This window comes from Takifugu rubripes, chromosome 16 (genome assembly GCF_901000725.2).
Source record: "Takifugu rubripes chromosome 16, fTakRub1.2, whole genome shotgun sequence".
Lineage (NCBI taxonomy): Eukaryota > Metazoa > Chordata > Actinopteri > Tetraodontiformes > Tetraodontidae > Takifugu > Takifugu rubripes.
Window position 1 is genome coordinate 3,498,275 of NC_042300.1, and position 27,230 is coordinate 3,525,504.

At 46.9% G+C, this 27,230-nt stretch overlaps 4 protein-coding genes across 9 annotated transcripts; 3 read left to right on the plus strand and 1 right to left on the minus strand.

Annotated features, from left to right (window-relative positions):
- Positions 1-270: 270 nt before the first annotated feature.
- Positions 271-2,355, plus strand: LOC101077121 (lactoylglutathione lyase-like). Its single transcript, XM_011611789.2, has 6 exons — positions 271-481; positions 983-1,065; positions 1,192-1,332; positions 1,406-1,473; positions 1,667-1,756; positions 2,101-2,355. Exons 1-6 carry the CDS (start codon positions 410-412, stop codon positions 2,193-2,195), a joined length of 549 nt encoding a protein of 182 aa, XP_011610091.1. The 5' UTR covers positions 271-409; the 3' UTR covers positions 2,196-2,355.
- A 419-nt stretch (positions 2,356-2,774) lies between these two features.
- On the minus strand, positions 2,775-4,171 carry hey2 (hes-related family bHLH transcription factor with YRPW motif 2). The gene is made up of 5 exons (XM_011611790.2): positions 4,033-4,171; positions 3,719-3,791; positions 3,564-3,647; positions 3,384-3,459; positions 2,775-3,247 (listed from the first exon to the last, which is right to left on the minus strand). Exons 1-5 carry the CDS (start codon positions 4,113-4,115, stop codon positions 2,775-2,777), a joined length of 789 nt encoding a protein of 262 aa, XP_011610092.2. The 5' UTR covers positions 4,116-4,171.
- A 3,779-nt stretch (positions 4,172-7,950) lies between these two features.
- LOC105417519 (uncharacterized) lies at positions 7,951-10,181 on the plus strand. Its single transcript, XM_011611788.2, has 3 exons — positions 7,951-8,161; positions 8,797-9,063; positions 9,224-10,181. The coding sequence occupies exons 1-3, from the start codon at positions 8,032-8,034 to the stop codon at positions 9,802-9,804; spliced, it is 978 nt and encodes a 325-aa protein (XP_011610090.1). The 5' UTR covers positions 7,951-8,031; the 3' UTR covers positions 9,805-10,181.
- A 260-nt stretch (positions 10,182-10,441) lies between these two features.
- On the plus strand, positions 10,442-27,230 carry pex7 (peroxisomal biogenesis factor 7). 6 transcript variants are annotated; one of them, XM_029849370.1, is made up of 11 exons: positions 10,442-10,597; positions 11,903-12,053; positions 12,136-12,193; positions 12,331-12,481; positions 12,555-12,632; positions 15,366-15,474; positions 17,692-17,798; positions 17,922-18,035; positions 19,219-19,274; positions 24,402-24,501; positions 26,998-27,230. In XM_029849370.1, exons 2-11 carry the CDS (start codon positions 11,945-11,947, stop codon positions 27,067-27,069), a joined length of 954 nt encoding a protein of 317 aa, XP_029705230.1. In that variant the 5' UTR covers positions 10,442-10,597; positions 11,903-11,944; the 3' UTR covers positions 27,070-27,230. The 6 variants fall into 6 exon arrangements, with proteins under 6 accessions (XP_029705230.1, XP_029705231.1, XP_029705232.1 ...); XM_029849371.1 differs by having other exon boundaries at positions 11,920-12,053; XM_029849372.1 differs by having other exon boundaries at positions 11,923-12,053.

Genomic DNA, 27,230 nt, shown 5'->3' on the forward strand with positions numbered 1-27,230 from the left:
TGCCTTCACGTGCTGTCGTAAACGTCAACAGCAGGGAGCTACCTGTACGAGATTACGGCACAAATACGTTTGATTTGTTATTTTGGCGTCAGAAAATTAATATTCTTTTCTTATTTATCTGAACGCCAGACCTGGATTGTCTCATTTAATGTGTATCTGGCGTTTTCTTTGGGTTTAGAATATGAATATTAGAATAATATATTCTAAGTAATGACACGCTACTAATCTGCATTGAAATCGTAAAAATTCGTCGACATTATGTAAAATGGGGCTATGAACTATTGAACATATTTATATGCGATCAATTTGGAAATAATCTACAGATTCCACAGGATTTGATCCGAAAAGCATTTTTACGGACAAAACGTGAAGGCAGCCTGGAGGTTTCGATCGGGCCGGTCTCAGAATCATGGCCAGCGGAGATCGACCGACGGACGAGGAGGTGGTCGCTGCCTGTAAAGAAGGAAACCCCGTTACTAAGGTAACGATGGTGCTTTTTACCATCCAAGAGGGTTTGTCAGCTGCTGTTGCTGTTAGAAGCGACACAAGCATTTTGTCTGATGCCTGCGGGCCAGACCTCTGAGGGAATGCAGACATGGCGGCCTGAAGAGCCAAAATAGACATTTGACATTTTAAGATTCAAAATTCTGCTGTCAAGTGATAAAAAGGTCTATTGTGGTGTCAAAGATACTGCCAGTAACAGAAAATAATCTCTGATCTTTGAATTAAAAGGAAGTTTGAGAAAAGTGGAATTCTTTTTTTTTTTTTTTTTTTTTTTTACAAAACTTCATATTTTCTATTGTGATGAGTGTTTTCATGTTGGATTATTGATCAACGATGTCTTTATTGGTTAAACTGATTTATTATGAAGCTCATCAAATGATGGAAAATCTCAAAGAAATAGAATTTTGTCATTTTTCCATTCTTATGGTTCCATTGAATTTTGCATTTATCTGACCGATACTTATTGGTGTCATTGCAGGACTACATGATGCAGCAGACGATGTTGAGGGTTAAAAATCCGGCCGCATCTCTGGACTTCTACACTCGAGTCCTCGGCATGACGTCCGTAATCTCTCAATTTTTCCTCTTTTTTCAGGCATTTCTGTGTGATTTTCTGGGATCAAACCACCTCCAGATTACAGATATAATCTGATATCATCTGAGAACAACCGAACATCTGTTTTCCAGCTTGTTGCAGAAGATCGACTTCCCATCGATGCGATTCACCCTGTACTTCCTGGGTTACGAGGAAAGATCAGACATCCCAGCTGATATCAAAGAAAGGACGGCGTGGACGTTTTCCCGACGAGCAACGTTGGAGCTGACGCAGTGCGTACGAGCACGGAGAAGCCGTGTGATTCTCTACGCTGATGATCAATGCTTTTATTTCTGTGTCTGACAGCAACTGGGGCTCCGAGCTGGATCAATCCTTGTCGTACCACAACGGCAACAAACAACCGCTGGGCTTCGGTGAGACGCTGACAACAACTTTAACTGTCAGGACATGGCTTTTCTGTCAGATGTTTATATTTTTTTTAACATGGAAAGAGCTTTTACTAGTTCTACTACTATTATCAGTGAGGAGGAAAATGATTTAACCATTGTCAAATCAACTGGAGCTCCTCTAAACCTGTGGTTCATGCTGAAATGTTATTTGTTTCAGGTCATATCGGTATTTCTGTTCCTGATGTTGATGATGCCTGTAAATACTTTGAGAAAGAAAAAGTTACATTTGTGAAGAGACCAGATTCAGGTAAGACAACAAAGTTGGCCTCGTAAGTAACTGTTGAATATCATATTTTATTTGCTGGTTTGCCAGAAATGAAAAGAGATTAATAAAGCGCAGTAAAAAGAATCAGAACCAGTGAAGATCAGATTGAACAGAACCCCGCAGAGGTGATACAGGCCTGAGCCAGCAGGGGGAGCTATGGTGCACATGGTGATTGGCTGATGTGGCGCCATCTTCGTTGAGAAAATCACGGAGGGAAACCTTTGTTGACAGCTGCACCTAGTAAAGATGTTGTGTTCGTGTTCTGGTCTCACGCCTAAACTATACAGAGCTGTGGTCATGACATCATTGCTTATGATCTCTCTCAGGGAAAATGAAGAATCTGGCCTTCATTCAGGATCCTGATGGATACTGGATTGAGATCTTAAGTCCTGGCAACATGTTCCCTTTAATGTCGCCATGAGTCGGGCGACCTGACCAGCCGCCCTGAAGCGCGCAGCCATCGCAGCCATCTTGTCTTTTTTCAACAATGCTGTTTCTCTTAAAATGCAAAAACATTTGGATCAAACACTCAATCCCTCGATAAACAAATGATAAACAATAAAGACCCTGCGCAACAGGAACAGCCATCTCCTCTTCCTGCCATGACAACAGACAATTGTTTCGAATTAAGATCAGCATTCCACAGCAAAAAAAAACACATCCTATTAAATAATAACTTCATCCAAACCTGTTGGTTAATAAAGAGGAAGCATAAAAAGACAAAAATTGAGCAAAATTGAGACAAGTCAAAATCATAAACACGTTGTTCGGTGGCGTTTTGACAGCAGGCGTGAAAATGCCGTCTGATTTCAACAATCACAAACCGGTGAACCCTAAAAGTGTTCCAGTACCATGTTAACTTTAGCTTTAGCAACCTGTGCACAATGTTAGCGGAGTAATCAGATTTGAGCTAATTCATGCAGAAACGCACTGATGAGGAGCTGTCAAATACTGGCTAAGCTCCGCCTCCCTCCGTAATCTTTGGCACCATTTGGACCAGTCAGAACGCTCCCACCTCTGTTCCCAAGGGTCTGTAAGGTCTACTGGTGGAGGGGGAAGGGAAGATGGGTAATCCACTCAGGCTGACAGGAAGCGATGTTGTGGGAGAGAGGACGGAGGTGGATGGAGAAGGAGAAGAGGAGGAGGACACAGTGGAGCTGGGCTGGCACAACTCTATCAGCCTATAGGGGGCGCCACCTGCATCAGGAGCAGGAGACAACACATTGGGTCCATACAGAGGGCGAATGACAGCAGCAGCCCAGTGATGTGGGTGGAAGGGGGGAGGCTGGGGGGGAAGCCGGTGGGACGTGATGGTGAGGGCGGCAGAGGTGAGGTGTGAGAGGAGGCGGGCCTGAAGGGGATCACACGCATCCAGGCCTTCCACCGCACTCAGGTAACGTGACACCTCCGTCATACACTCCCGGAATCCCAGAGACAGGAAGTCCAGTGCCAGAGTTTGGACATCCAAGAAACCTGAGGACAGAGAGGAATTACTTGAAATAGTAAACATGAGAAATGACGTAAAGCTTCAGCCCAGCCAAGTCAGAACCAGTTAAGGCCGAAGGAGGCTGGTGAGGCCACCTGGGGGTGCGGTGTGCTGACGCTTTACCTCCTGAGGCCTGCAGAACCTTCAGGTGATCCACAGTCATCTGCAGAATCTCAGCCTTCTCCAGTTTAGCAGAACCCTTCAAATCAATCCAGTTTAACAAAACAATTCAGTGGAACCAGTCAACTTCTCCCCTCTGTCCCAGTATGACCAGTTTCTCCCCTCTGTCCCAGTCTGTCTCACCTGTTTCTCTACCGCTGTGGGGACCAGTCGTCGCAGCTCTGACAGGCTGTTATTGATTCTGTCTCTGCGTCTTTTCTCAATAATCTGACCAGAAATCAAAGGTTAATCACGTGACCAGGCTTGCGCGTTAATGGTGCGGTCATGGACAAACTGACTCCTCTGCGTTTCTTCCTCTCCTTCATCTGTGAGGTGGGAGAACCACATCTGAGGTACGGAGCTTTGATATGGCTGAAAAGAAATAATAATGTTATTCAGCCTTTCCCAAGTTATAATCACGATCTTCATCAATCTACTCAGAAAAGTTTAGCTGAAAGTGTCTGCTACTGAATTTTAATGATATAAAAAGTAGAAAACTTTTTTACTTTTCCGCTGACTGCTTTTGGAAAAAAAACAAACCTAACTTGTGATTTAAATGAAAGCCAGACCTTTGTGTTTCTGGTAAAAGTTGCCGTGTTTGTCTCGGACTGACCCGGGATAAACGCTCTCTCGGCCCACATCGATGTCCTCCACGTCGCTCTCGGCGGAGCTGCTGTCCTCACTGGGCCGCTTCATGGTGCGCGAAGAGCGGCCACGCAGCCTGGAACCCCGGCTGGAGGTTTAAAAACCTAAAAACGTTTATTTTGTCAGAACAATGAAAACCTGAATTTATAGATGCTGAAAATAAAAACAAAAATGCTCAACAATAATCGACTTTCAGTTTCTGCCTCAAAAACGTTTTTCAAAAGTCTTTTCCGCTTGAAAAAGACGTCGGAAGACGAACAAACTGGCCAAAATGATGCATTGAATTAAAAGTTTGTCTGGATGAGCCACAGGTTGTTTCTCAGCGCCGCGTGTCCGGTAAGTCCTGCGGGGCAGGTGGCCCGACAGAGCGCACTGCTCACCCCAAGAGGAGGGCTCCTCTGCTGGAGCTTTCCCCAAGGAGCGCGCACACACGCGCGTGCGCGCACAAGCACAGTGGAAACGCCCACGTGCCTTCACAAAAACTAGAGATGAATTTTGGAACAATGATTTAAAATAACATAGTTTCTTATAAAAAAAAAATTAAAGGCAAGAATATTCAATACAGTGATCCCTCGCTATATCGCGTTTCATCTTTCACGGCTTCGCTGCTTCACGGATTTTTTTTGCGAGTCGTTCATTGCAGTTCTCAAATATAATCGAAGGTGGCATATCCGTTTATAAAAATCTTCTTGCTCAGAAAAAGAAAGAGCGCCAACAACTACCCAAAACAATGTTCTTCTCTCGGAGAAAGACTCCTGCGCCTTCAGTAGAAACAGACGCTCCAGCGGAGCGGAGTCAGGACGAAGAGGCACAGCTGGGACTGAAATACGCCAGTGACAATGTTTCCAACCTTGTATTACTAGATTAAAATTATTGTTTTAAAACAGGCTTTAAAACAGGTTTTGATTTTTGGTTTCATTCTATAGTTCAGTATTGCATTGTAAAATAATTAAAAAAAATAAAGCTGACTACTTCACGGATTTCACTTTTCGCGTGTTATTTTTGGAACGCAACTCCCGCGATAAACGAGGGATCACTGTATATGAAAAAGTTGATTTGTCCATGAACAGACCGATGGATGGATGGATGGATGGATGGATACGTGGATGGATGGATGGATGGGTGAATGGATGGATGGATGGATGGATGGATGGATGGATGGATGGATGGATGGATGGATAAACGGGTGGATGGATGGATGGATGGATGGATGGATGGATGGATGGATGGATGGATGGATGGATGGGTGGGTGAGTAAGAGAGTGGGTGGAGGGATGGATGAATGGATGGGTGGGTGGGTAAGTGGGTGGGTGGATGGATGGATGGATGGATGGAGGGATGGATGGATGGATGGATGGATGGATGGATGGGTGGGTGGATGGATGGATGGATGGATGGATGGAGGGATGGATGGATGGATGGATGGTTGGATGGATGGATGGGTGGATGGAAGGATGGATGGATGGATGGATGGATGGATGGATGGATGGATGGATGGATGGATGGATGGGTGGGTGGATGGAGGGATGGATGGATGGGTGGAACAGAAAACAAAGCAAAAATCACACACAGACAGATTATGGTGTCACTTTGATGCTGACCTTGTATCATAGCAACCATAGCATGCTTACGTTACGTTACGAGTCTTTTCACACATCATGTGACCTCTGACCTTTCTCTCTCTATAAAGAGTCTAGTAGCTCATCAAACCCCCTGAACACCAACAACCAGATTATAATAGTTGAGAGTCATTTCTGCAAACATGAACATGATATAATATGACAATTAAACGTGAAATAAACACAGGGACAGTTATACATTACACCATTAATCCTAATGACATCAGATTTATATCTGTCAACATACACTCCACAGCTTACAGGAAACACTCGTGGTGTGTGTGTGTGTGTGTGTGTGTGTGTTAGATATATCTGTCACCAGTTTTACCCTCTCACATACTTGTCTCACCCACCAACACATTAAGAGTTCTGTCATCTGTCGTCATGCCAACCTGTATTCACCGTCCTGGTCTGTGTGATTCTGCAGCTCTGATTGGTCGAGACCTGTCAGAGGGCCAGTCTGGCTCCACCCACTGTTACCTGGATTTTTCCCCTCTCCTGGTTAGGGTTTTTTTTTCACAAGTGTGTGAATCTGAGACTTGTTTGTGTTGAAAGACATGTTCGTGTTCTTCATCAGCGTCACACACACACTTGTGGCCTCTCCTCACGTCAGGGCTGCTGTTCCTCACCGCAGAGCTCCCACATGTTCTGGTCAGCATCAGCATCACCTCAGGAGGGTTTCTATCAGCTCACACATTCCTGCAGCTTCAGCACACAGACCCACATCAGAAGGTGGGCGGTGACATCACACTCAGGGGGAGGAGCTTAATCAATCACAACCCTGGTTCTATTTAAATGTCAGGGGGATCTGATAATAGTCCTCACACATGCACTCACACATGCATTCACACAAACGCCCTTACAATTGTGCTCACTCATGCTGTTTGTCACTGTTTTAATTTGAGGGGTCACCACTAGTCCAATAGTTTTTATAGTCTGAGAGTGACGTCAAACCTCTGAATTATTAACTGTTTGATAAAAACTGTGGTTGAATTATCTGACAACGTGCTTCTGTTTCTGTCTGCTCCTAGTTCTGGAACTTGACCCTGGCTTTGTGACCTCCCGACCCCACACGTTCCACTGATGTTTTTGTGTATCTCGGTGTGTGTGTCTATGTCTGTGTTTTTGTGGGACATTCTAAAGAGAGAAGGTGGGTGTGGGAAAGACCTGGTCAGCCATCTCCAACCCTCCAGGACACACGCGGTCAGCTGATATCTAACTCCCCCAACTCTCCCAGCACTTCAGCTTTATCTGTATGTGAGCGTGTGTGTGTGTGCGTGTGTGTATGCACGCGTGTGTGTTTTACAATATTTACAGTTTAGCTGTAGCTCTGCGAACTACGGGGGATTATTCCTCCCTTGTTCCCAGGCTGGCTCTCCCAGGACGTTTGACCTGACATCATGCCCTCTTTTGCCCTCCTTCTGCCCCTCTTGATGCTTCCTGCCCCCTTCAGAAGTTACAACAGACTCCTATTGTGATGGAGCCTATGCCTCACACACACACACACACACACACACACACACACACACACACACACACACACACACACACACACACACACACACACACACACACACACACTCATATAGGGCACAAAGTAATCTTTTGATCAGAGTCATTTTGGCAGGTGAGTGCAGGTGTTTCACAGACATTCTTTTTGATTTAGTGGTCCTGTAACAATGAAAGTGGGGGAGAAGCACAAAAAAGGAAGTTGGACAAAAGGAGGAAGAGAATGAAGGAAAGAAACACAAAAAAGTGAGATTTAAGGATGATGGATGTCCAACGCAGAGAAAAGAAGGAAGGAAAGAAGTGTGTGTGCATTCATTTACACGAACAAGCTGGCTGGTTCAGAGAGAGTGAAGGAAGAAAGAGTGTTAGGCCAGTGCTAATGGAGGAGATGGAGAAGTTGAGGAGCGACCAAGACGGACAGGATCAGAATGAGAACATCAGTTGGACATTAGAGGAGGAAAAGCCAGAACTGCCAGTCATACGTGGGTAGAGAGGCCATAAATTCGAGAAGAGGATTGATAACATCTGCAACATCAGGATTGATAACATCTGCAACATCAGGAAGAAATCAAAAGTCATCCTTCAATACATTTTGTAACTGACAAAAGTTTTTGAACGGAGAAACGTTCTTTTTTATCAGCTGCAGCTTGCAGGATCCTAGAAAATAATTGGCAGCGAGCGCCCCCTGTCGACACGCTCTGAGCCCTGCAGTGCCGCTGCCGTCCATTCCTGTCTACCATCCAAGAGGCAGGCTCAGCTTGGCTGCTTTTCACCGGAAGCGGAAGTGCCTTCTGAGTTCGCCGTTGTTTTCCGGAGCGATTGTTTTCCTCTGTTTTAACATGGAGTACAGGCTCATCACGGCGGTCTCCGGGTTCCCGTGTCTGTACGACCGCAGCTCGCCGACGTACCGAGACTTGAACATGCGGGGCGACGCCTGGAGGGAGGTTTCCCAGCTGGTCGGAGTCAACGGTGAGCGGATCGCTGCTGCTCGCAGCCCGGCCGTGTGGTTCCGATCGCTCCAAAAGCAAATATTAAACACGCGTGGCCTTTCATTCACTGCTGAATCCCCTTTTAATTGTATAAAACACTATTTTTAACGGTGCTGCTGCGTTCGTTTATACGTGGTCTGTACATGGTATGTGGTATATACACGGTATAAACACGGTATATACGTGGTGTAGACATGGTATATACAGTATGTGGTGTATATATAGTAAACACACAGTGTATATGTAGTATATACGTGTTATAAACACGGTACATATGTGGTATATACATGGTGTATACGTGGTGTATGTGTGGTATATACAGTATGTGTGTGTGTCCACCGAGTATATGCCATGTTTAAACACTGTATATACACAGGTATATATGTGTTAGAGAGTCCACTTGACTGTCTGCTGGACCTTAATGGATTACTATGACTCGGTTGGACAAGAACGTACATGCACTTTGTGTACGTGCATTAAACAGATTGTGTCAATTGAAATTCCTATAGAAATCTAACCACAGGATATTGTCGTTCCTTTGTATTTTTATAATGAAAACAAATGTGCTATATGACACCGTTGGCTTGATTAAAGTGGCGTCCGTTTTCTGTTCAGAGACGGACTGCAGGAGGAAGTGGAAGATGCTTCGGGACCAGCACCGCCGCGAACGCTACAGGGAGCGAGAGCGACGTGAGAGTGGCGTGGGTCTCCTGAACTATCGTCCATGGAGATACGCAGCCATCTTGTCCTTCCTGAACCCCTTCATTGATGCCAGGGCAGCTGGAACCAACGGCTGGGCTCTGGATCCGCGAACTCCTCAGCAGGACATGGTGGGCTGCAGCATGAACATGGAGATGCGCAGCGACGATGACGACAGCTATGGTGGGACAGGATCCAGCTGTGTTATATTCACAAGCTTCCTCTGGGATCTCAGTTTAAACGCTTCTCTTTTTTGTTGTAGAACATTTGTTTTAGAGGATATGTTAAAACCGGCTCCAGATTCTGAGATTCTGGCTCATTTCCATTACCCTCCTCTCTGCAGGGATTGCAGTCGCCGATGCTACAACCACGACAGCGTCGTGCTCGCCGGGGTCGATGTCAGAGTTTGTGCAGAGGAAGCGTTCATCATCTGTTGGTGCTGAAGATGCCAGACAGAAAGAAGCACGGTTGGATCAGGGCGCCGTGGCCCCTGTGGTACAGCACATGCAGCAGGTTAATGTGAGGGAGCTGTGTGAGACCATGATGCAGGCGGTGACGTCTCTCGCCACATCATTAGCCTCGTCACAATCAGATACGACTGCACTCCACCCCTCGCAGCTGCTTAAGACCGAAGAGCTGGAGGTCACAGATGCCGAGCTGTTGGACCCGACCGATGACGAATACGAGTCGCCCAGGTCAGTTCGATACGGCAGGAAGAACACTGAGGGTCTGCTGGAGGACTGTCCGAAGAGGGGGGACGCCCAGAGGGAGCAGGATGTGGAGCAGAGGGATCACGTGACCCTGTTCTTATTGAGCCTGGCGCCGGCCATCAGGAGGCTTCCTGCTGAGAAACAGTCATGGGTCAAAACCAAGGTTCAGCAGATTGTTCATGAGGCCGAGTTTGGACCCACCAGCTTCCAGTGAGATGCTGTTATGCAGAATTAGTAGAGTCACGCAGAATTTCAAGTTTAGATCATTTAGTTTGTTTGTAAACTATGTGCATACACTTTAGTTTAAAAAGCTTTTTTCTGGTTTACTGACCTGTACCTGAGTAATGGAAGTTGGGGAACAAACATCTGTATTGAACGGCACCAAAGCCTATTTTTAATGGGTCTTAAAGAAGCCCTGTTCCCCCTTTAATTTTGATGTGGAAGAGATGTTACCATATATGTAAGTTACCATAGTGACAAGATTTATGCTGTTTAATGGTGAACTACAGTTATTACAGTCAATGCTTAAATCACTCTTTAACTTCTTTTTACTGTATGTATAAAAAAATAAAAATATTCCATACAGTGTAAGCTTTTTTCTTTGTGTACAGAAGAACACTGACGTGGTCTGAGCAGTACCTCTTTGTATAAGTATGAAATGTTTTTATCAAGTCTATAGATATGCCATTTCTTTTGGGACAATCTTTTCCTCCCGGCAAAGATTTTGAAGCCGACTTCATTTAAATTTCGCTGTAAAGATGTATAATAAAGAATAATCAAAAGCGAATCTCTGCCTCCTGCTGTACTCGCGCAGTGGTGCAGCTCAACATCCGGGTCATGTTGGTCAGCTGATGAAAACACGGAAGTGTTTGGGTTGAAGTGGTCCGCGGGATGCTGGGGCTGCTGGAGCAGACTGGAACCACCTGTGTCAACTGTGAGTTCGTGGACCGAGTCAGAACCTTTGTGACATCACCGTGACAGTGACGTTTGACGCACAGTCGTCAGCTGTGAGTCCTCTTATCTCACTTTCAGTCGGTTCTGTCTGTTCGTCCGTCCAACCTTTAGAGCAGTCTACACTTGATTAACGCAAATGAGCAGAAGTTACAGAGAATTCTGGAAATGTAGTCAGGAGATGGTTGGGAAACGGGCCACTCGGGAGATAGGCCTTCGAGGCATATACAGTATACCTGCACAGGCCCTGAGCACCAGAGCAATAGAGGCCAGGGTCCACCATACCAGACAAGACCCCAGGTGCAGACTGTGTGGAGATACCCCTGAGACAGTCCAGCACATCACAGCAGGGTGCAAGATGTTGGCAGGCAAGGCATTCATGGAGCGGCATAACCAGGTGGCTGGCATAGTGGACAGGAACATCTGCACTGAGTATGGGCTGGAGGTCCCAGGGACCAGGTGGGAGACCCCCCCGAAAGTGCTGGAGAACAAGCAAGATCCTGTGGGACTTCCAGATCCAGACTGACAAGATGGTGGTGGCCAACCAGCCTGACATCGTGGTGGTGGATAAACACCAGGAGACAGTGGTGGTGATAGATGTAGCAATCCCAAGTGATAGCAACATCAGGAAGAAGGAACACGAGAAGCTGGAGAAGTACCAAGGGCTGAAGGAGGAGATGGAGAGAATGTGGGGCATGAAGGCAACAGTGGTCCCAGTAGTGATTGGGACACTAGGGGCAGTAACACCCAACCTGAGTAGATGGCTCCAACAGATACCAGGAACCACACCAGAGATCTCTGTCCAGAAGAGCACAGTCCTAGGAACAGCTAAGATCCTGCGTAGGACCCTCAGACTCCCAGGCCTCTGGTAGAGGACCCGAGTCTGAAGGAAGGAGGCGCCGCCCAGGAGGGCGAAGAGGATTTAAAAAAAATATAAATTGTATTATGTTATTGAATAATAGCATAAAAGTATTGTGAAGCTAGTTGACTTATAGGTTAATAGACTTATAGCTATTAATAGCTATTATAGCTACTTATAGCTAATAGGGCTTATAGCTAGTTGACTTTAAGTTATAAAGTCAAGAATCAATAAAGTACTCTTGAATCTTGACTTTATAACTTCTGAATAAGGTCATTCTGAATTTGTTTTTTACTTTCAGCCTTAAACAGACTTCATTATCGATCATAACTTGAATATTGATCATCGTGGATGATTACTTTTGATTAAAGAAAGAGACCTCGTTACAATTAAAGTGGAGCATTTATCCGTTTATTTATTTACTGTATTTACTGATTTTACTTGTGTTGGCCCAGAGGTTCAGTTGACCGAGTCCTGTCCTGTTACTGTCCAACTGTTGTAGTGACTCTATATTTCCAGCAGGCGGCGCTGCAGCCCGCTGACCATGGTGAAGGTTTTCCGCTGTCCAGCACGTCACGGCTACGCTGTGGAAGTTTCTCCATTCATTGCTAACAGGCTGGCCTGCTCTGCCTCACAGTACTACGGCATCGTAGGTGAGGAAGAGAATGGAATAATCCAGATTAAATTAGATTAGAACTTTTCGCCATAATAAACAGAATGAATGTGGATTTTTAGGCTGCGGCTCCTTGTTGGTTCTTGACGTGACAGAAACAGACATTCATCTGTTGAGACGGTACGATTCTATTATTTCCTCTGATCTGTCATTTGATCTCTTTTCCTCCTTTTCATCACTGTTGCCTCAGATGAGTGTGTTTTGTTGTCTTTGTTAAAGATTTCACTGAGCGTGTGTGTTTGTTTGTGACACCTTAGCTGGGAATGGGGCGACGGTCTCTTCGATGTATCTTGGAGTGAAACCAATGAGCACGTTTTGGTGGCTGGGGGCGGAGACGGAAGTCTGCAGCTGTGGGACACAACCAATCAGAACGCTCCGCTGAGGGTCGTCAAAGAACACACTCAAGAGGTGCATCTCACACACACGCACACACACACACAGGATGTAGAGACTATGTGTGTGTGTGTGTGTGTGTGTGCAGGTGTATTCTGTGGACTGGAGTCAGACCAGAGGAGAAAACTTGATTGTTTCAGGATCATGGGATCAAACCATTAAAGTGGTGAGTATAGTTTATATGGTTTATTTAGGTGTTGGTGGTGACTTCCATTGGTTTATTATTTTCATTTTTAATTGTTTTGTGTGTTTGGCCGTCTGACGCCATGGTGGTTGGTGGTGGGGACCAGGAGGTGGCCCTGGTGACCCATGTCCAATTAGTCCTTTAATTTGGCCGCCCGGATGAACATTGTTTTGTTTGTGGCGAAGGCAGAGCAGGTGAACCGGCTGGTGGAGGCCGGTGTCAGTGTTGGTGGAAGGTTCGAGGCGGTGCTGCCTCTGAGCCAGCCGGCCACCAAAGTCTCCCTGTCCAACGTGCCCCCGTTCATCATGGACGAGCTTCTGTGTCGGAGTTGTCCAGACGTGGCAGGATCGTTTCTCATGTCTGGATGTAAATCTCCACTACTGAAACACAGCTTAAATGATCCTGAATAACAATGAGGATCTAAATGTGTGTTTCAAAATGTGTGTTTGATTATGTCCTGTTCGCCTCATTGATGCACAAGAAGTGTTTTGGCTGTGGTGAAGCGGGACATTTAAATAAAATGTCTCCGTATGGAGCCAAATCGGCTCCGTAGGGCTTGGGAGAGCGGCCCGGGGCCACTGCTGATGGACCTGTCACCAGAGCCGAGGGTCCGTGGGTAGACAGGGCAGCCCCGGTGAATAGTGGCAGGTGAGGGTGAACAGGTGGGGGAGACTGGTGATGTGTGTGTGTGTGTACAGGTGGGTGAGATACAGTAAGTGGCGTACCTGGCAGGTCCGTGGTAGACAATGTCTGCCTCATTCGGGATGTTTTGGTCTCCGGTTCAGTGGGGGGGGGGTGAGTGTTGGTCTACTTTCTTTAGATCAAGAAAAGGCTTTTGACCGTGTTGAACACTGCTTCCTGTGGAGAACCATGGACAGGTTTGGGTTCAGAGCTGGTCTGATAGCCAAGATCCAGGTGCTGTACAGTGACATTGAGAATGTGCTGAAGGTCAATGGCAGCGTGTGCGCTCCTTTTAGAGCAGGGGTCGGCAACCTAAAATGTTGGAAGAGCCATACTGGACCAAAAAAACAAGAAACAAATCTGTCTGGAGCCGCAAAAAATTAAAAGCCTTATATAGGGCTTATAATAAAGGCAACACATGCTGTAAGTGTCTATATTAGCTGTATTAGCCTACTTTCCAAATGATAAGTGGGCTACAAATACATAATGAGCATTCATGATGAAATGTTTATTTTCCCTGCAGCGCATCCTGGAGAGAATGACGCGCCACGTGGCCACTCTGCTGTAGATGGAGCTTTAAGTTTAACTTCCATTATAATGAGATGTTGAAATTAAATATTTACTATACACATTTATACAGCATTGGAAAACTTTAAGAATGTTTGTCACGTTTTTCCTCCTACAGAAATTATATTAAAACAATTACCATTTTCATATTTTTGAAAAAGCTCCAGGGAGCCACTAGGGCGGCGACAAAGAACCGCATGCGGCTCCAGAGCCGCGGGTTGCCGACCCGTTTTAGAGTGTGTAGAGGTGTCCGACATGCTCTGTGCGCTCTCCCTGGAACCCCTCCTCCATAAACTACATTTGAGTGTTGTTTTTACCTCTTTTTAATAGTGATGTGGTTTTATCTGCCTACGTTGATGATAGAAGAACTGGGAGAATGTTGTTGACAAGGTTGAGGAAAAATGAAAGAAATGGAGCTGGCTGCACTCGGAGATGTCGTACAGAGGAAGGGTGCTGGTTATAAACAGCCTGGCAGGCTCGCTGCTGTGGCTCCGTTTGGCCTGCTTAGAGCTGCCACCAGGCCGGCTGTCCCAGATCCAGGCTAAACTGGTTAACTTTTTCTGGGACAGCTACCACTGGGTGGACCCTGGGTTCCATGCTGGGACTACGATCGCTGGTGGAGAGAAGTCAGGAGCTCTGTGGAGGCTCTCTGTGAACCGAGTTCGACCCCAGGGACACCTTCCCTGACCTCCAGCGGAGCCCTGGCCCCGTGGCCCTTTCCTGAACGTCTGCTACAAGTATAAACTGGGCCCCCCTGGAGCAGACAACAAGACTTTTTACTTAAATTAATGCCTGGGGCTGCTCAGCAGAGCTGCCCCTGGGTGGACAGACAGCCTCGGGGGGACCCAGTAGCGGGCTCTGTACCAACCCCCCATCAAAAAAAAGACTTGTGACCTTCAGTGGAGGATCCTGAATGCTTTTATCTGTTTTAAACCGCAGCGTCTCCAACGTGTGTCCGTTCTTTGGTCTGTCTGAGACAGGCTTTCAAGTTTTTACAGAGTGTAGCCGACTCAGGTTTTTTTTTAGTGTTTTATCAGAGCTTTTTAGCCGTTTCAGGACGTGTTCTCTGCTCCAGGTTTTATTGGTGGGACTGTCTCCAAAAAACTGAACGCACCAGGTGTCAGGTCCTAAAGTTTGTAATTGGACAGGCTAAACTCTTACCTGACACATAGGGACCAGATACAGGACGAGTGACGTGGTGGCCATGCGGAGGCAGAACATTAGAGCCAGACTGAGCCCGAGTTCTGCTTCTACAAGGCCACCATGAACCTGGAGGTGTCCCAGCAGCTGTCATGAAGGTGTCCTGTGTTCAGTGTCAGGCAGAGAGAACTGGAACTCACAACCTACACTGATTGAGTGATTCTTTTGATACATGTTTTATTCTGTTCATTATTGTAAATAAAAGTGGTGTCATAAGTCACAAAGTCACTCTCTGTCTCTCTAATCATCTTCCTGCTCCTCTCTCAGTGGGACGCTGCACTCGGCCAATCGCTGACCACGCTCAGAGGTCACGAAGGGGTCGTCTACAGCACCATTTGGTCCCCTCATATCCCAGGATGCTTTGCTTCAGTCTCAGGTGAGCCAATACCCAGACTGAGAGTTCACTCATACCTCTGGACACTTGGTGGCGCTGTTGGTGTGTTTCATTGCTGCAGCAGGAGCTCAGAGGGACTTTGAGCATCAGGTTGAGTCTCAGTAAACTTCAGTGTTTGTTTCAGTTTCATGTTAATAAGTAAACAAATCAGATAAAATATCTGATGTTTGTTCATTTATGTGCACAAAGTCTAATTTTCAGAGGGTCTTTGTAGATTTGCAGATTTATTTTCAGTTTAAATGATGCTTTTTAGAATATATTTCCAAATGTGAATTTTTAAAAAGCATGTGTAGCATCAGTGTTATAACAGTAAAATCAATCAGAACTTTAAACGCTGCTCAGAACACTGAAGGTGGAGATAAAAATCTGACTAAAGAGCTCATTGGGTCGAAATCCTGATGTGATTATTACTGCACTCGAGCTGCTAACATGGTAACATGCTAACTGTTAGCTTGCGGTTCACCTTCATCGTCTCACTCATCATCTGGAATAGTTCTGGAGATCATCCATCATCCACATTCATTCCTCCTCCACTAATTCTCTACAACTCTGATGTGCATCATTTCATTAAATCCATCATTTCCCACCATTCTTCAGTGGACCGTCATTGTGCCTTTAAGCAAAAGGAGACAGAATGATGGCGTTTGGAGAAGGTGTTGGTGATGATCGATTGGTCCCGTCTCACATCTGATTGCTGCTGAAGGCAGAGAAGATGATCAATAATTCTGCTGTGATTGAAGTTTCCTGTGGTGTCAACAGCAAAGTTACACCTACATGCCTGTGTTGGCCGTGGATGGAGCTGGGTTTGAGCTGAGAGGTCAGCTGTTGGCCATGGGGGGGGGTCTGCTATACTGAACTCAACCACCAGGGGGTGAAAACTAGAGAGCAGAGAACCCATCCCTGAGGAGCACCTTTAGACCTTTCTTCTCTGCAAAAGCTGTGTTTTAACATATGAAGCAGCTTTGCCAGAGGAAAAAAAGGTGTGTGTGTGTGTGTGTGTGTGTGTGTGTGTGTGTGTGTGTGTGTGTGTGTGTGTGTGTGTGTGTGTGTGTGTGAGTGTGTGACAGAGAGAGAGAGAGTGAGTAAAGGCTCCTTGCAACACCTGCTGCCGTCAGCAAGTTTAGCTGGTACACACACACACACACACACACACACACACACACTCCTCCACACTTGGCTGGGAAGTCAAGTGTGCGGGTAAAAGAACGAGTGAGGAGGAGGATGAATGAGAGAAGCGGAGGAGGAGGCAGGGTGAATGAGCGAAGCAGGAGAATCTGCTGCAGACAGATTCAGATGTGTTCTCAGATGTTGACACGATTTCACCCTTTCACAGTTCCTGCTGCTCAGAGAGGATTTTAATCCTGTTAATCTCACCGAGGTTGGAGTTCCCCACACCTTCATCTCACACAAAATGTTAGCGTAAGAACTGCTGAGTTTCTGAAATGAGATGTTTGCCTGAAGACTCAACCCGTCTGCCTCTTTCTCCACTCTCATTTTGATATTAGTACATTTAATTTTTGTGTGCGTTCTTCTCTTCCTGGTTTGGGTCCAGACTTCTGAAAGAGGTGATGGATAGTTGGGAGGAAAGCGGTGGAAAAACTGCTGCCAGTGGAATAAAAGAGGAGAGAAGGAGGAGAGAGTGAAGGTTCTGTTTGTCGCAGTGTTGGCACAACCTCAAACATCATCCACGAACACACACTGACTCCAATATCTCCATCTTTACGGGGACTCTGCACCTTTTTCTGAAGGCATGAAAAAGTTGAAAAAAGCTTAAATGTTTCTAACACGATTTACATAAATTTACTGTAAAAATGCGCAAATCTTATCTGCAGGTCGGCTAATGTTAGCATGCTAAACAGCTAGCTGTGTGTATGTGGTCCTGTCGCAGCATTTTGTGTGTGTGTGTTCCTCTCTTCTCTCTCTTTCTTCCCCTCCACTCAGCTCTCCACCAGCTGGAGGCTCCATCCAGTTGAGCCTTAAAAAACCTCTAAAATTTACGGAAGCTAATCGTTGGTCACCACTGGCGGTCCAGTTGGTTCTAGCTGTGGTTACAGGGTGGAACAGGATTATATTATATCTGTAGAACTGTCTCCATAGCTAATGGTTGCCATGACTACAAGATAAGACAGAACAAAAAGCAGCACTTTTGACCTCTGTAGAACCTCTGGACAGTCATTAGTTTGGTTTCTATTTTTTTAGGTGACGGGACGCTCAGAGTTTGGGACGTGAAGAGAGCCGCGTGTCGATTGGCCGTCCCTGCGCACCAAGCTGAAATACTAACCTGTGATTGGTGCAAATATGACCAGGTAACGTCACCGTGAGAAACTGATATGGATTATTCTAATCTCAGAAAATTCGCATAATTCTCTAGAAGTGTGTGTGTGTGTGTGTCTGTGTGTGTGTGTGTGTGTGTCTGTGTGTGTGTTCAGAATATTATCGCCACAGGATCAGTGGACTGCAGTGTGTATATCTGGGACCTGAGGAACGTTCGACATCCTGTCAATCAACTGCTTGGCCACACCTACGCCATCCGCAGACTCAAGGTATACACACACTCACACACACTCACACTCACACACTCACACACACACACACTTACACACAAACAATACTATAAAGGACACTTTCTTCCTGGAATTTAGCTCAGACAGTGTGTTGCAGGGTTGACAGCATCAAAACACCCACTGAAATGGTTCTAATAAGATTTTACACACACACACACACACACACACACACACACACACGCACACACACACACACACACAAACCCTCATAGATTTATTGTTTGTGTTTAAGGTCAGTGATCAGATATCTGTCCCAGTCTAACCATCACATGTCTCTCCTGTCCCAGTCTAACCATCACATGTCTCTCCTGTCCCTTTATAACCATCACATGTCTCTCCTGTCCCTTTATAACCATCACATGTCTCTCCTGTCCCTTTATAACCATCACATGTCTCTCCTGTCCCTTTATAACCATCACATGTCTCTCCTGTCCCAGTCTAACCATCACATGTCTCTCCTGTCCCTTTATAACCATCACATGTCTCTCCTGTCCCTTTATAACCATCACATGTCTCTCCCGTCCCAGTCTAACCATCACATGTCTCTCCTGTCCCTTTATAACCATCACATGTCTCTCCTGTCCCAGTCTAACCATCACATGTCTCTCCTGTCCCAGTCTAACATCACATGTCTCTCCTGTCCCAGTCTAACCATCGCATGTCTCTCCTGTCCCAGTCTAACATCACATGTCTCTCCTGTCCCTTTATAACCATCACATGTCTCTCCTGTCCCAGTCTAACCATCGCATGTCTCTCCTGTCCCAGTCTAACATCACATGTCTCTCCTGTCCCTTTATAACCATCACATGTCTCTCCTGTCCCAGTCTAACATCACATGTCTCTCCTGTCCCTTTATAACCATCACATGTCTCTCCTGTCCCAGTCTAACCATCACATGTCTCTCCTGTCCCTTTATAACCATCACATGTCTCTCCTGTCCCCGTCTAACCATCACATGTCTCTCCTGTCCCTTTATAACCATCACATGTCTCTCCTGTCCCCGTCTAACCATCACATGTCTCTCCTGTCCCCGTCTAACCATCACATGTCTCTCCTGTCCCTTTATAACCATCACATGTCTCTCCTGTCCCAGTCTAACCAGCGCTCTGATTGTTTCCTGTCTTTTGAGCTGTACTGATTATTGATCAGCTGCTGTCCTCAGTTCTGTCCCTTCAGCAGGTCTCTGGTGGCCTCCTGCTCCTACGACTTCACTGTCAGGTGAGTCCAGACTCTGATCAGACCTTCAGGTCATTCCTTTGCTGACTGCAGATTGAAGTCATCAACAGGATTAAATTTGTTTTCTTACTCAACTTCAAAGATAAATGAGAATTATTTTAATATTATTGAGCCTTGAAAAGAAAAGACTCTTCAGTGAGTTTTTAATGTCGAGAACAAACACTCTTCTGATATTCTGTCATCACACTCACACAGGAGGTAAATAAGGGATGGGTGATGGACAGATGGCTGGATGGTGGACAGTTGGATGGAAGGCTGGTGGACAGATATATGGATGGTGGACAGTTGGATGGAAGGCTGGTGGACAAATAGATGGATGGATGGTGGACAGTTGGATGGAAGGCTGGTGGACAAATAGATGGATGGATGGTGGACAGTTGGATGGATGGATGGTGGACAGATGGCTGGATGGTGGACAGTTGGATGGAAGGCTGGTGGACAGATATATGGATGGTGGACAGTTGGATGGAAGGCTGGTGGACAAATAGATGGATGGAGGGTGGACAGTTGGATGGATGGATGGTGGACAGATAGATGGATGGATGGTGGACAGTTGGATGGATGGATGGTGGACAGATAGATGGATGGATGGTGGACAGTTGGATGGATGGAAGGCTGGTGGACAGATAGATGGATGGATGGTGGACAGTTGGATGGATGGATGGTGGACAGTTGGATGGATGGAAGGCTGGTGGACAGATAGATGGATGGATGGTGGACAGTTGGATGGATGGAAGGCTGGTGGACAGATAGATGGATGGATGGTGGACAGTTGGATGGGTGGAAGGCTGGTGGACAGATAGATGGATGGATGGTGGACAGTTGGATGGATGGATGGTGGACAGTTGGATGGATGGAAGGCTGGTGGACAGATAGATGGATGGATGGTGGACAGTTGGATGGATGGAAGGCTGGTGGACAGATAGATGGATGGATGGTGGACAGTTGGATGGGTGGAAGGCTGGTGGACAGATAGATGGATGGATGGTGGACAGTTGGATGGGTGGAAGGCTGGTGGACAGATAGATGGATGGATGGTGGACAGTTGGCTGGTGGACAGATGAACAGTGCAGTGGTGCTTGTGAGAAACGTCTTGCTCCATTGATCTTAATTGACCCGTCCTGTTAATAACAGGATGGTGCTGAGGGGGTCCTGCTTCATTTCTCTGTGATGTTGGACATAATCTCTGAAACTGCTGATCAGGCTGTTGTTCACCATCACTTGGTAATGAGGGAGGGATGATGGAGGGAGGGAGGGATGATGGAGGGAATAATGATGGAGGGAGGATGGAGGGAGGATGGTGGAGGGATGAGGGAGGGAGAGATGGTGGAGGGATGAGGGAGGGAGAGATGATGGAGGGATGAGGGAGGGAAGGATGATGGAGGGAGGATGGAGGGAGGATGGTGGAGGGATGAGGGAGGGAGAGATGATGGAGGGATGAGGGAGGGAAGGAGGATGGAGGGAGGATGGTGGAGGGATGAGGGAGGGAGAGATGATGGAGGGATGAGGGAGGGAAGGATGAGGGAGGGAAGGATGATGGAGGGAGGATGATGGAGGGAATAATGGTGGAGGGGATGTGCTGCCTGTCTCACTGCTCTAACCCTGAATCAGGTCTTTCTGAACCAGACTTGAACCAGTCACATGATGATATGTGACTCTTGTCCTCTCTGATGGGCGGTGCTGTCAGTCATAAACATTCACACCGGCTAAGCTAATGCTGCTATTTAAGTCATCAAACCAGCCAATAATACCAGAGCGGTGAACATACGGCAGCGCCATGGCGACCAGGCCGAGCAGAACAGTTTGAAAACAGCAGCTTTACCGATAATTTCTTCTCCTGAGAATTCAGAAATCACTTTTCAGCTAATTTAAAGATAACGTGATGCTCGTGGCATCTTTAATTTAATCTCACGTTTCCTTTATTGGCTGCTTTACTGTCCAAGATAATCCTTAATCCGTTATTGCCAGGGCGATAAGACCGTTTCAGTGGATTTACTTAAAATTAGCTTGTCTTAAACACCTATTGTGGTGTGTGTGTGTGTGTTTGTGTGTGTGTGTGTGTGTGTGTGTGTGTGTGAGTGTGTGCCATTGATCATCACTGACAGCAGCTCTAATAACGTTATTAGCTGGAGTCTCGGGTCGTTAACGTTAGCATCTTTTCACTCCGTTGATCAGCAGCTTCTCTCCAACTCGTCGTCTCGGCGACTCGGGCGATCCAGATTTGTCTGGATGCACCTGTGGGTGTGGAAACACACACCTGCTGCCGTCGGTCACAGGTCCACATTCAGCTGGAATCCACCTGCACACACAAAGAACATGACTCTTATGCAAATGTGTGTGTGTTCTAGCTGTCAGTGACGCACATTAATCCCTTTCATTCCCCATTTCCGCTCACGGCTGTGGTCATAATCTCTTGCGAGACCAGCTCTTTGAACTCTTCATGTCTTTGTCCTGGTGGAGCAGCAGTCCTCTCCACATTTCCGTGTGACCTTTGACCTTTCCTGGGCCCGCTGCAGGGACGTATCCCCTCAGCCCCTGGTGATGCCACCTCAATCATGTGTGTTCTGGTGCCCTCTGGTGGCAGTTTTCATAAAGCGAGGAAGAACCAGTGCAACAGCTCTTATCTGGGGAGCCTTCCGCTCCTTCACAGCTGTCCCAGGTGTCTTGTTGGCCTCCCTCTTCTTCTGAAGGGACCTTCAGAGACGCTTCATCATCAAGTAACTGTGACTGAATTAGAATTCAGCTTCAAAGGTCCAAACGTTCCAGCGGCGCCTCCGTTTCCATGATGGAAGAACAGCCTTTGTTATCAGCTCCGTGTTCATGTTTGAACTGTGGAGGCTGAAGGTGCACCCAGACCCGTGTTTCCTGTGTGAACCAGCAGCCTTCGTGCGCCGTGTTTGCTTTAGATACGATGTTCTTCCCTCCACATGGTCGTGTTTGTGAGTCTTCACACTCATTTCCTGTGAAGATTAGAACCATCAGTGACGTCCAATCACGGCAGGTCACATCTCTGCACGCCTCTTTATGTTCTCTTCTGTCACTATTCTGCAGCTCCGACTGTCTCCCACTCCTTTATCACACACACACACACACACACACACACACACACACACACACACACACACACACACACACACACACACACACACACACACACACACACACACACACACAGCTGACAGGTGAATGGACCGTTCCACAGAATGAAACACAATAGAACTAAATAATTACCTACCATGGAAACTCCAGACAAAAGAGTGCAGCCTTCATTTCTAGAAATAATGTGGTGTGTTTGTCTAACTGGGACACTCACCCCCCCCCACTACACACACACACACACTCATTCACACACACATACTCATTAAAGTGTAATCAGAGTCACACAGACGTTCGCTCCTTCATGTACACGTTTTTTTGAATTTGTCTAAATTAAACCTGTGACGTTCTGATCGGCTAACGTTCATCACGCTAATCCGCACGTTATTGGAGTGGGTCAGTGTTGTTGCCGCTACTCTCCAGCGTGACCGGAAGAACATTCTTTCCTTGCTGAATGTTTTTATTTTTTATTTTGTTGCTTCTGAAGCAGCAACTGGTTTAAAAATGGCTGCGAGACGATTTCAGCCAAAGCAGCCTGAGCGTGTCGGCAGTAAATCACCTCGTGAAGCTAATCAAGGCTAGCAGCTCGTAGCTGCGGGATTATTGCTGCAGCCTTTCAATGCATCGATGTGACGCGACGCAGATGCCTTCGTTCCAGACGAGACTTTTTATCACTGCTGCATTTCATTAGCTGAGACGCTGCAGGAGAACGATCAGTCCCTTCAGGTGTCACAAACATCCTGAGCTTTGGCTTCTGTTATCTTTGGAACATTTGAAATCGAGTTGGCCCCCCCAGAATCAGTGTGTCCAAAATAAAACCTAATGAATGAGCTGATTTGGTAACTTTTATGTCGAGCAAGCAGCCGCCTTCGTTAGCCAGTTACAGCAACGCTGCAAAGAAAACTACAGTAAAACTGTAATTACATCCACTAACAGTTATTACACAGCAGTGTGTGTTTAGGCTGTTATTGTCTTCTGCCGGGTCTAATCAGTCCTGCCAGGATATTAATATTTAAGTCCACAGCTCCAATGTTAATGAAGCTTCTCCCCACAGAGTTCAGCTAGTTTGAAAACACGTTGGTTTCCCTCTCAAACGTCTCGGCAGAAGTTAAGGAATCAGAATTAAACCGGTTCTGCTAATTAAAATAAACACACACTGAATATGAGCAGTTATTTACTCTAACAACTCGCTCAATACACAATCTCTCGCGATGCACGTCTCTCCCATAACTCACTCCTTGAGTGTGTGCATGCGTGCGTGTGTGCGTGTGTGTGTGCGTGTGTGCAAGAGTCAGAGTCTGCGGTGTTCCCTTCGAAAGTGATTTAATTACTTTTGTAAAGTGGATGAAACTGGTGGGAGTGTTTGCTGCGTCAGGACGTCACACACACGCGCACACACACACACACACACACACACAGGTCTCCGTCAGGAGCAGGAAAAGAAACAGTCATTCAATTAGTCTGATTGGCTGCTGCTGCCTGAAGTCTGCAGGCTTTTATTTTATTGGTTCATTCTGTCTCTCTCTCTCTCTCCCTCTCTCTCTCTCTCTCTCTCTCTCCCTCGCTCTCTCTCTCCCTCACTTTCTCTCTCCCCGCTCTCTCTCTCTCTCATTTCATCCAAATCTCTTTCTGCCGGTTCTCATCCCTCCATCCTCAAACATTTCTCATCTCTCTGGTGTTAAATGGTTTGAGATCATTTGATGTCTTTGAAGGTTTCTTTTATCTGCAAATCTCGTTAGCGTGTAACGAGGGGGCGTTCCTCAGATCAGAGCTAGAATAAAATCCACTCAGGCGTTTTTAAGGTCTGAATGAGATTATTAACAGCTCAGGTTTCAGATGATTGATTATTTTATTCTCTTTGATCAACATGTTCTCAGAGAAACCGTCTCAGGACATCTGGAATAGTGCTACACCTTTTTTGTTAAAGCTTACAGAGGTGTGTGTGTGTGTGTGTGTGTGTGTGTGTGTGTGTGTGTGTGCGTGTGTGCGTGCGTGTGTGTGTGTGTTCTGCAGGTTCTGGGACTACAGCAGGGATCCACCTCTCCTGGACACTGTGGAACATCACTCAGAGTTCGTCTGTGGACTCGACTTTAACCTGCACATCCCCAACCAGGTAACACACACACCTGCATGTTTGTACTTCTATCTTTGTGAGGACTCATTTTCAGAACGAGTTCTTCAGCTCCTCCCCCTCTCACGCGTTGTGAGGCCCAGATGAAGCGTCCCTTCATGTTATCTCTCATGAAAATATAAAACTAACTGGTTAATTAGTCTTTTGACCCGGGGAACGACCCCTCCCGACGCCAATCGCCTCCATCTTCTTCTGCACTTCTTGAAATGAGGCCATCCGTCAATCCGTCTGCAGGCCGACCCACGCGGCCGCGGCGCTGTCCACGCTGACGAAGCGGCGAGCAGAAAAGGGCACTCATCTCTAATTTCTTTAATTCTGCTGATTGTGGACGGGAAGGAACAGGAAGTGTCGACCACGCCGGTCAGGCAGAGTTCAGCTTAATGTCATCAGACCAACGCGTGGGGGACGAGGGACGAAAACATCAGGACACTAGATCAGAAGGAGGAGACGTCCCGGTCGTCCAGGATGTCTCTTCAGGACGTTACCTCTGGTTTGAGCTGTCTTTGGAGGAGGACCGAGAACAGAGCCCTGTGGGACGCCACTCCAGGCTGAATGCAGAGTGGAGGACATCACGTCCCCATGGCTGTCCTGTACGTCACATGTTATTTCTCACGTAAACGCTGCAGAACAAGGGAATCAGCTGTTCTCATCCTCGATCTTTCCATCATTTAAACGGCCGAACAGAACCAGACGTACGCTTGCTGCGCTACGACTTTTCGCCCGCGGTGCCAGAGCGTGTTTCCAGGACGCTGATAATGGCGAGGTGGAAATGTGTACGTGATAACGTCCACGCGCTCGCGGCGTCGCGACAAACACGACAGCAACCAATCAGGCTGATGCAGTAGTGACCTGCAGCTGTGTGTGTGTGTGTGGGGGGTGTGGGGGGGTGGGGGGGGCTCTAACATATCTGATAAAGACAAACACTGACAATACAGCTCATTACCACTGCACACACACGTTCGGGACATTTCCTGTGATGTCACAGATCAGATCTCTCAGTTTCATCTCCACATCATCAGCCGTTTGAGTCAGGACAGTTTTGTGTGCGTGCGTACGTGTGTGTGTGTGTGTGTGTGTGTGCGCATGTGTGTGTGTGTGCGGGCGGACAACTGACAGCTGTGATCTACGGTTACTTTCTCATTGCCGTGATTGGCCGATTCAGCTCTTTCTTCTCCATGGAGACCTCTGGGCCGTGTCAGTGGGCGGTCACACGTGTGCACGAGGCGTGCATGTGTTGAGTTTAAGTTGCTATTGCTGGTTTTTGTTTCACTTGCAGCTGTGTTACCACGGTAACAGTGATAACGGCACTTGAAGGCCATCCCGTCTGGTGACAGACAGTATTAATGTTCAGTCCCTTCCTTCTCCTCTTCCTCCTTCTCCTCCTCCTCCTCCTCTTCTTCATCTTCTCATCATCTTTCTGGCTCTTTGCACTTTACTGCAGTCTTGGCTGCTGTTCGCCATTTTCCATTAAAGTTCGGCTGTTAAAGTTAATCAAAGGCACGTTCGTCGTCTGGGACGCTGACGCACTTTCTCAACGATTTGCTGACTCATCCTGAAGTTCTGTTTGGCTCAAAGGTCCAATCAGCAGTCCAGAATCAGGCTAACACATTTGTGTACGACGTTCCTCGCGTCACCTGTGTGTCCATGGACACCTGTGACAATGCTAACGCTAAACCCTGGAGCAGATGGAGGCAGTGTGTCCTTCAGGTGGGAGCCAGGTCTCCTTCAGCCACCTGACCTGTGGCATGTAGATGGAGCCCCAGCTGGATGTGAGCTTCTGTTCTCTGCTGAAACCCATCAGACCTCTAATCTCAGGGAGGTGACGAAACCATCAGGAGCACCACGTTCTCACCTTCCAGCCTGAAAGTCCCGCAGAGGAAAAAGAAGAAAAACAGAAATAAAGGAGCAGGTTGCAGCTTTTACGACTGGTGGATCGGAGGCTTTTACCTGGATGGGCGGTGAGAGATGAAAGCTGGAGGTCAGATTGCAGAAAATGACGCTCTCCATCTCCCAGTCAACAGTCATCTACTGTTCTTGTTCCTGAAATCTGCCATAAAAAGCAGAAACTGGGCAGTTTGCAGTAATTGAAGTCAAACTCTTTGATCCCCGTCTGGAATGGGACGGCCTGTCTCACCGCCCAGTGTCAGCACTTCACCGCCGGTGACCGTTGGCATGGGAACCGTAGAGAACATCTGGGTGGCTGGTGGAGACCAGAGCTCCAGCTCTGTGAGAAACGGATAATCCCAGAGTCCTGGGTTATTGCAGTACACAACTGGAACCTCGCTGTAGGGGGCAGCACCAAGTTCAGTCTATATAAACTAGTTTCCATGACAACCAGACATTCTAGAATGCAAGATGCAATACTCTTAAGGAACAAGGTAACAATGGTTAGGGGATCCACTTTCTGGTGGTGTGAGAACACGTTTAGAACGTATGAAGAACCCGGTTCTGGTTAAGGTCTTTGTCTTTGTCCTGCAGGTGGTTGACTGTTCGTGGGACGAGACGGTGAAGATCTACACGCCGCCATGTTTGTCTGCTGCCACGCCGTAGAGGCGCTCCCTGTCATCAAAGCGCTTCCAATGGCGACGCGAGGACCGTCCGCAACCTTCACGGGACACACGCCGAGGCTTTTGTTTTGAAGGATGGCGGGACTTCCTGTTTCACTGTCAAGCTAACATTTAAATAAAGTTATTTTCATTGTGTTTCAAAAA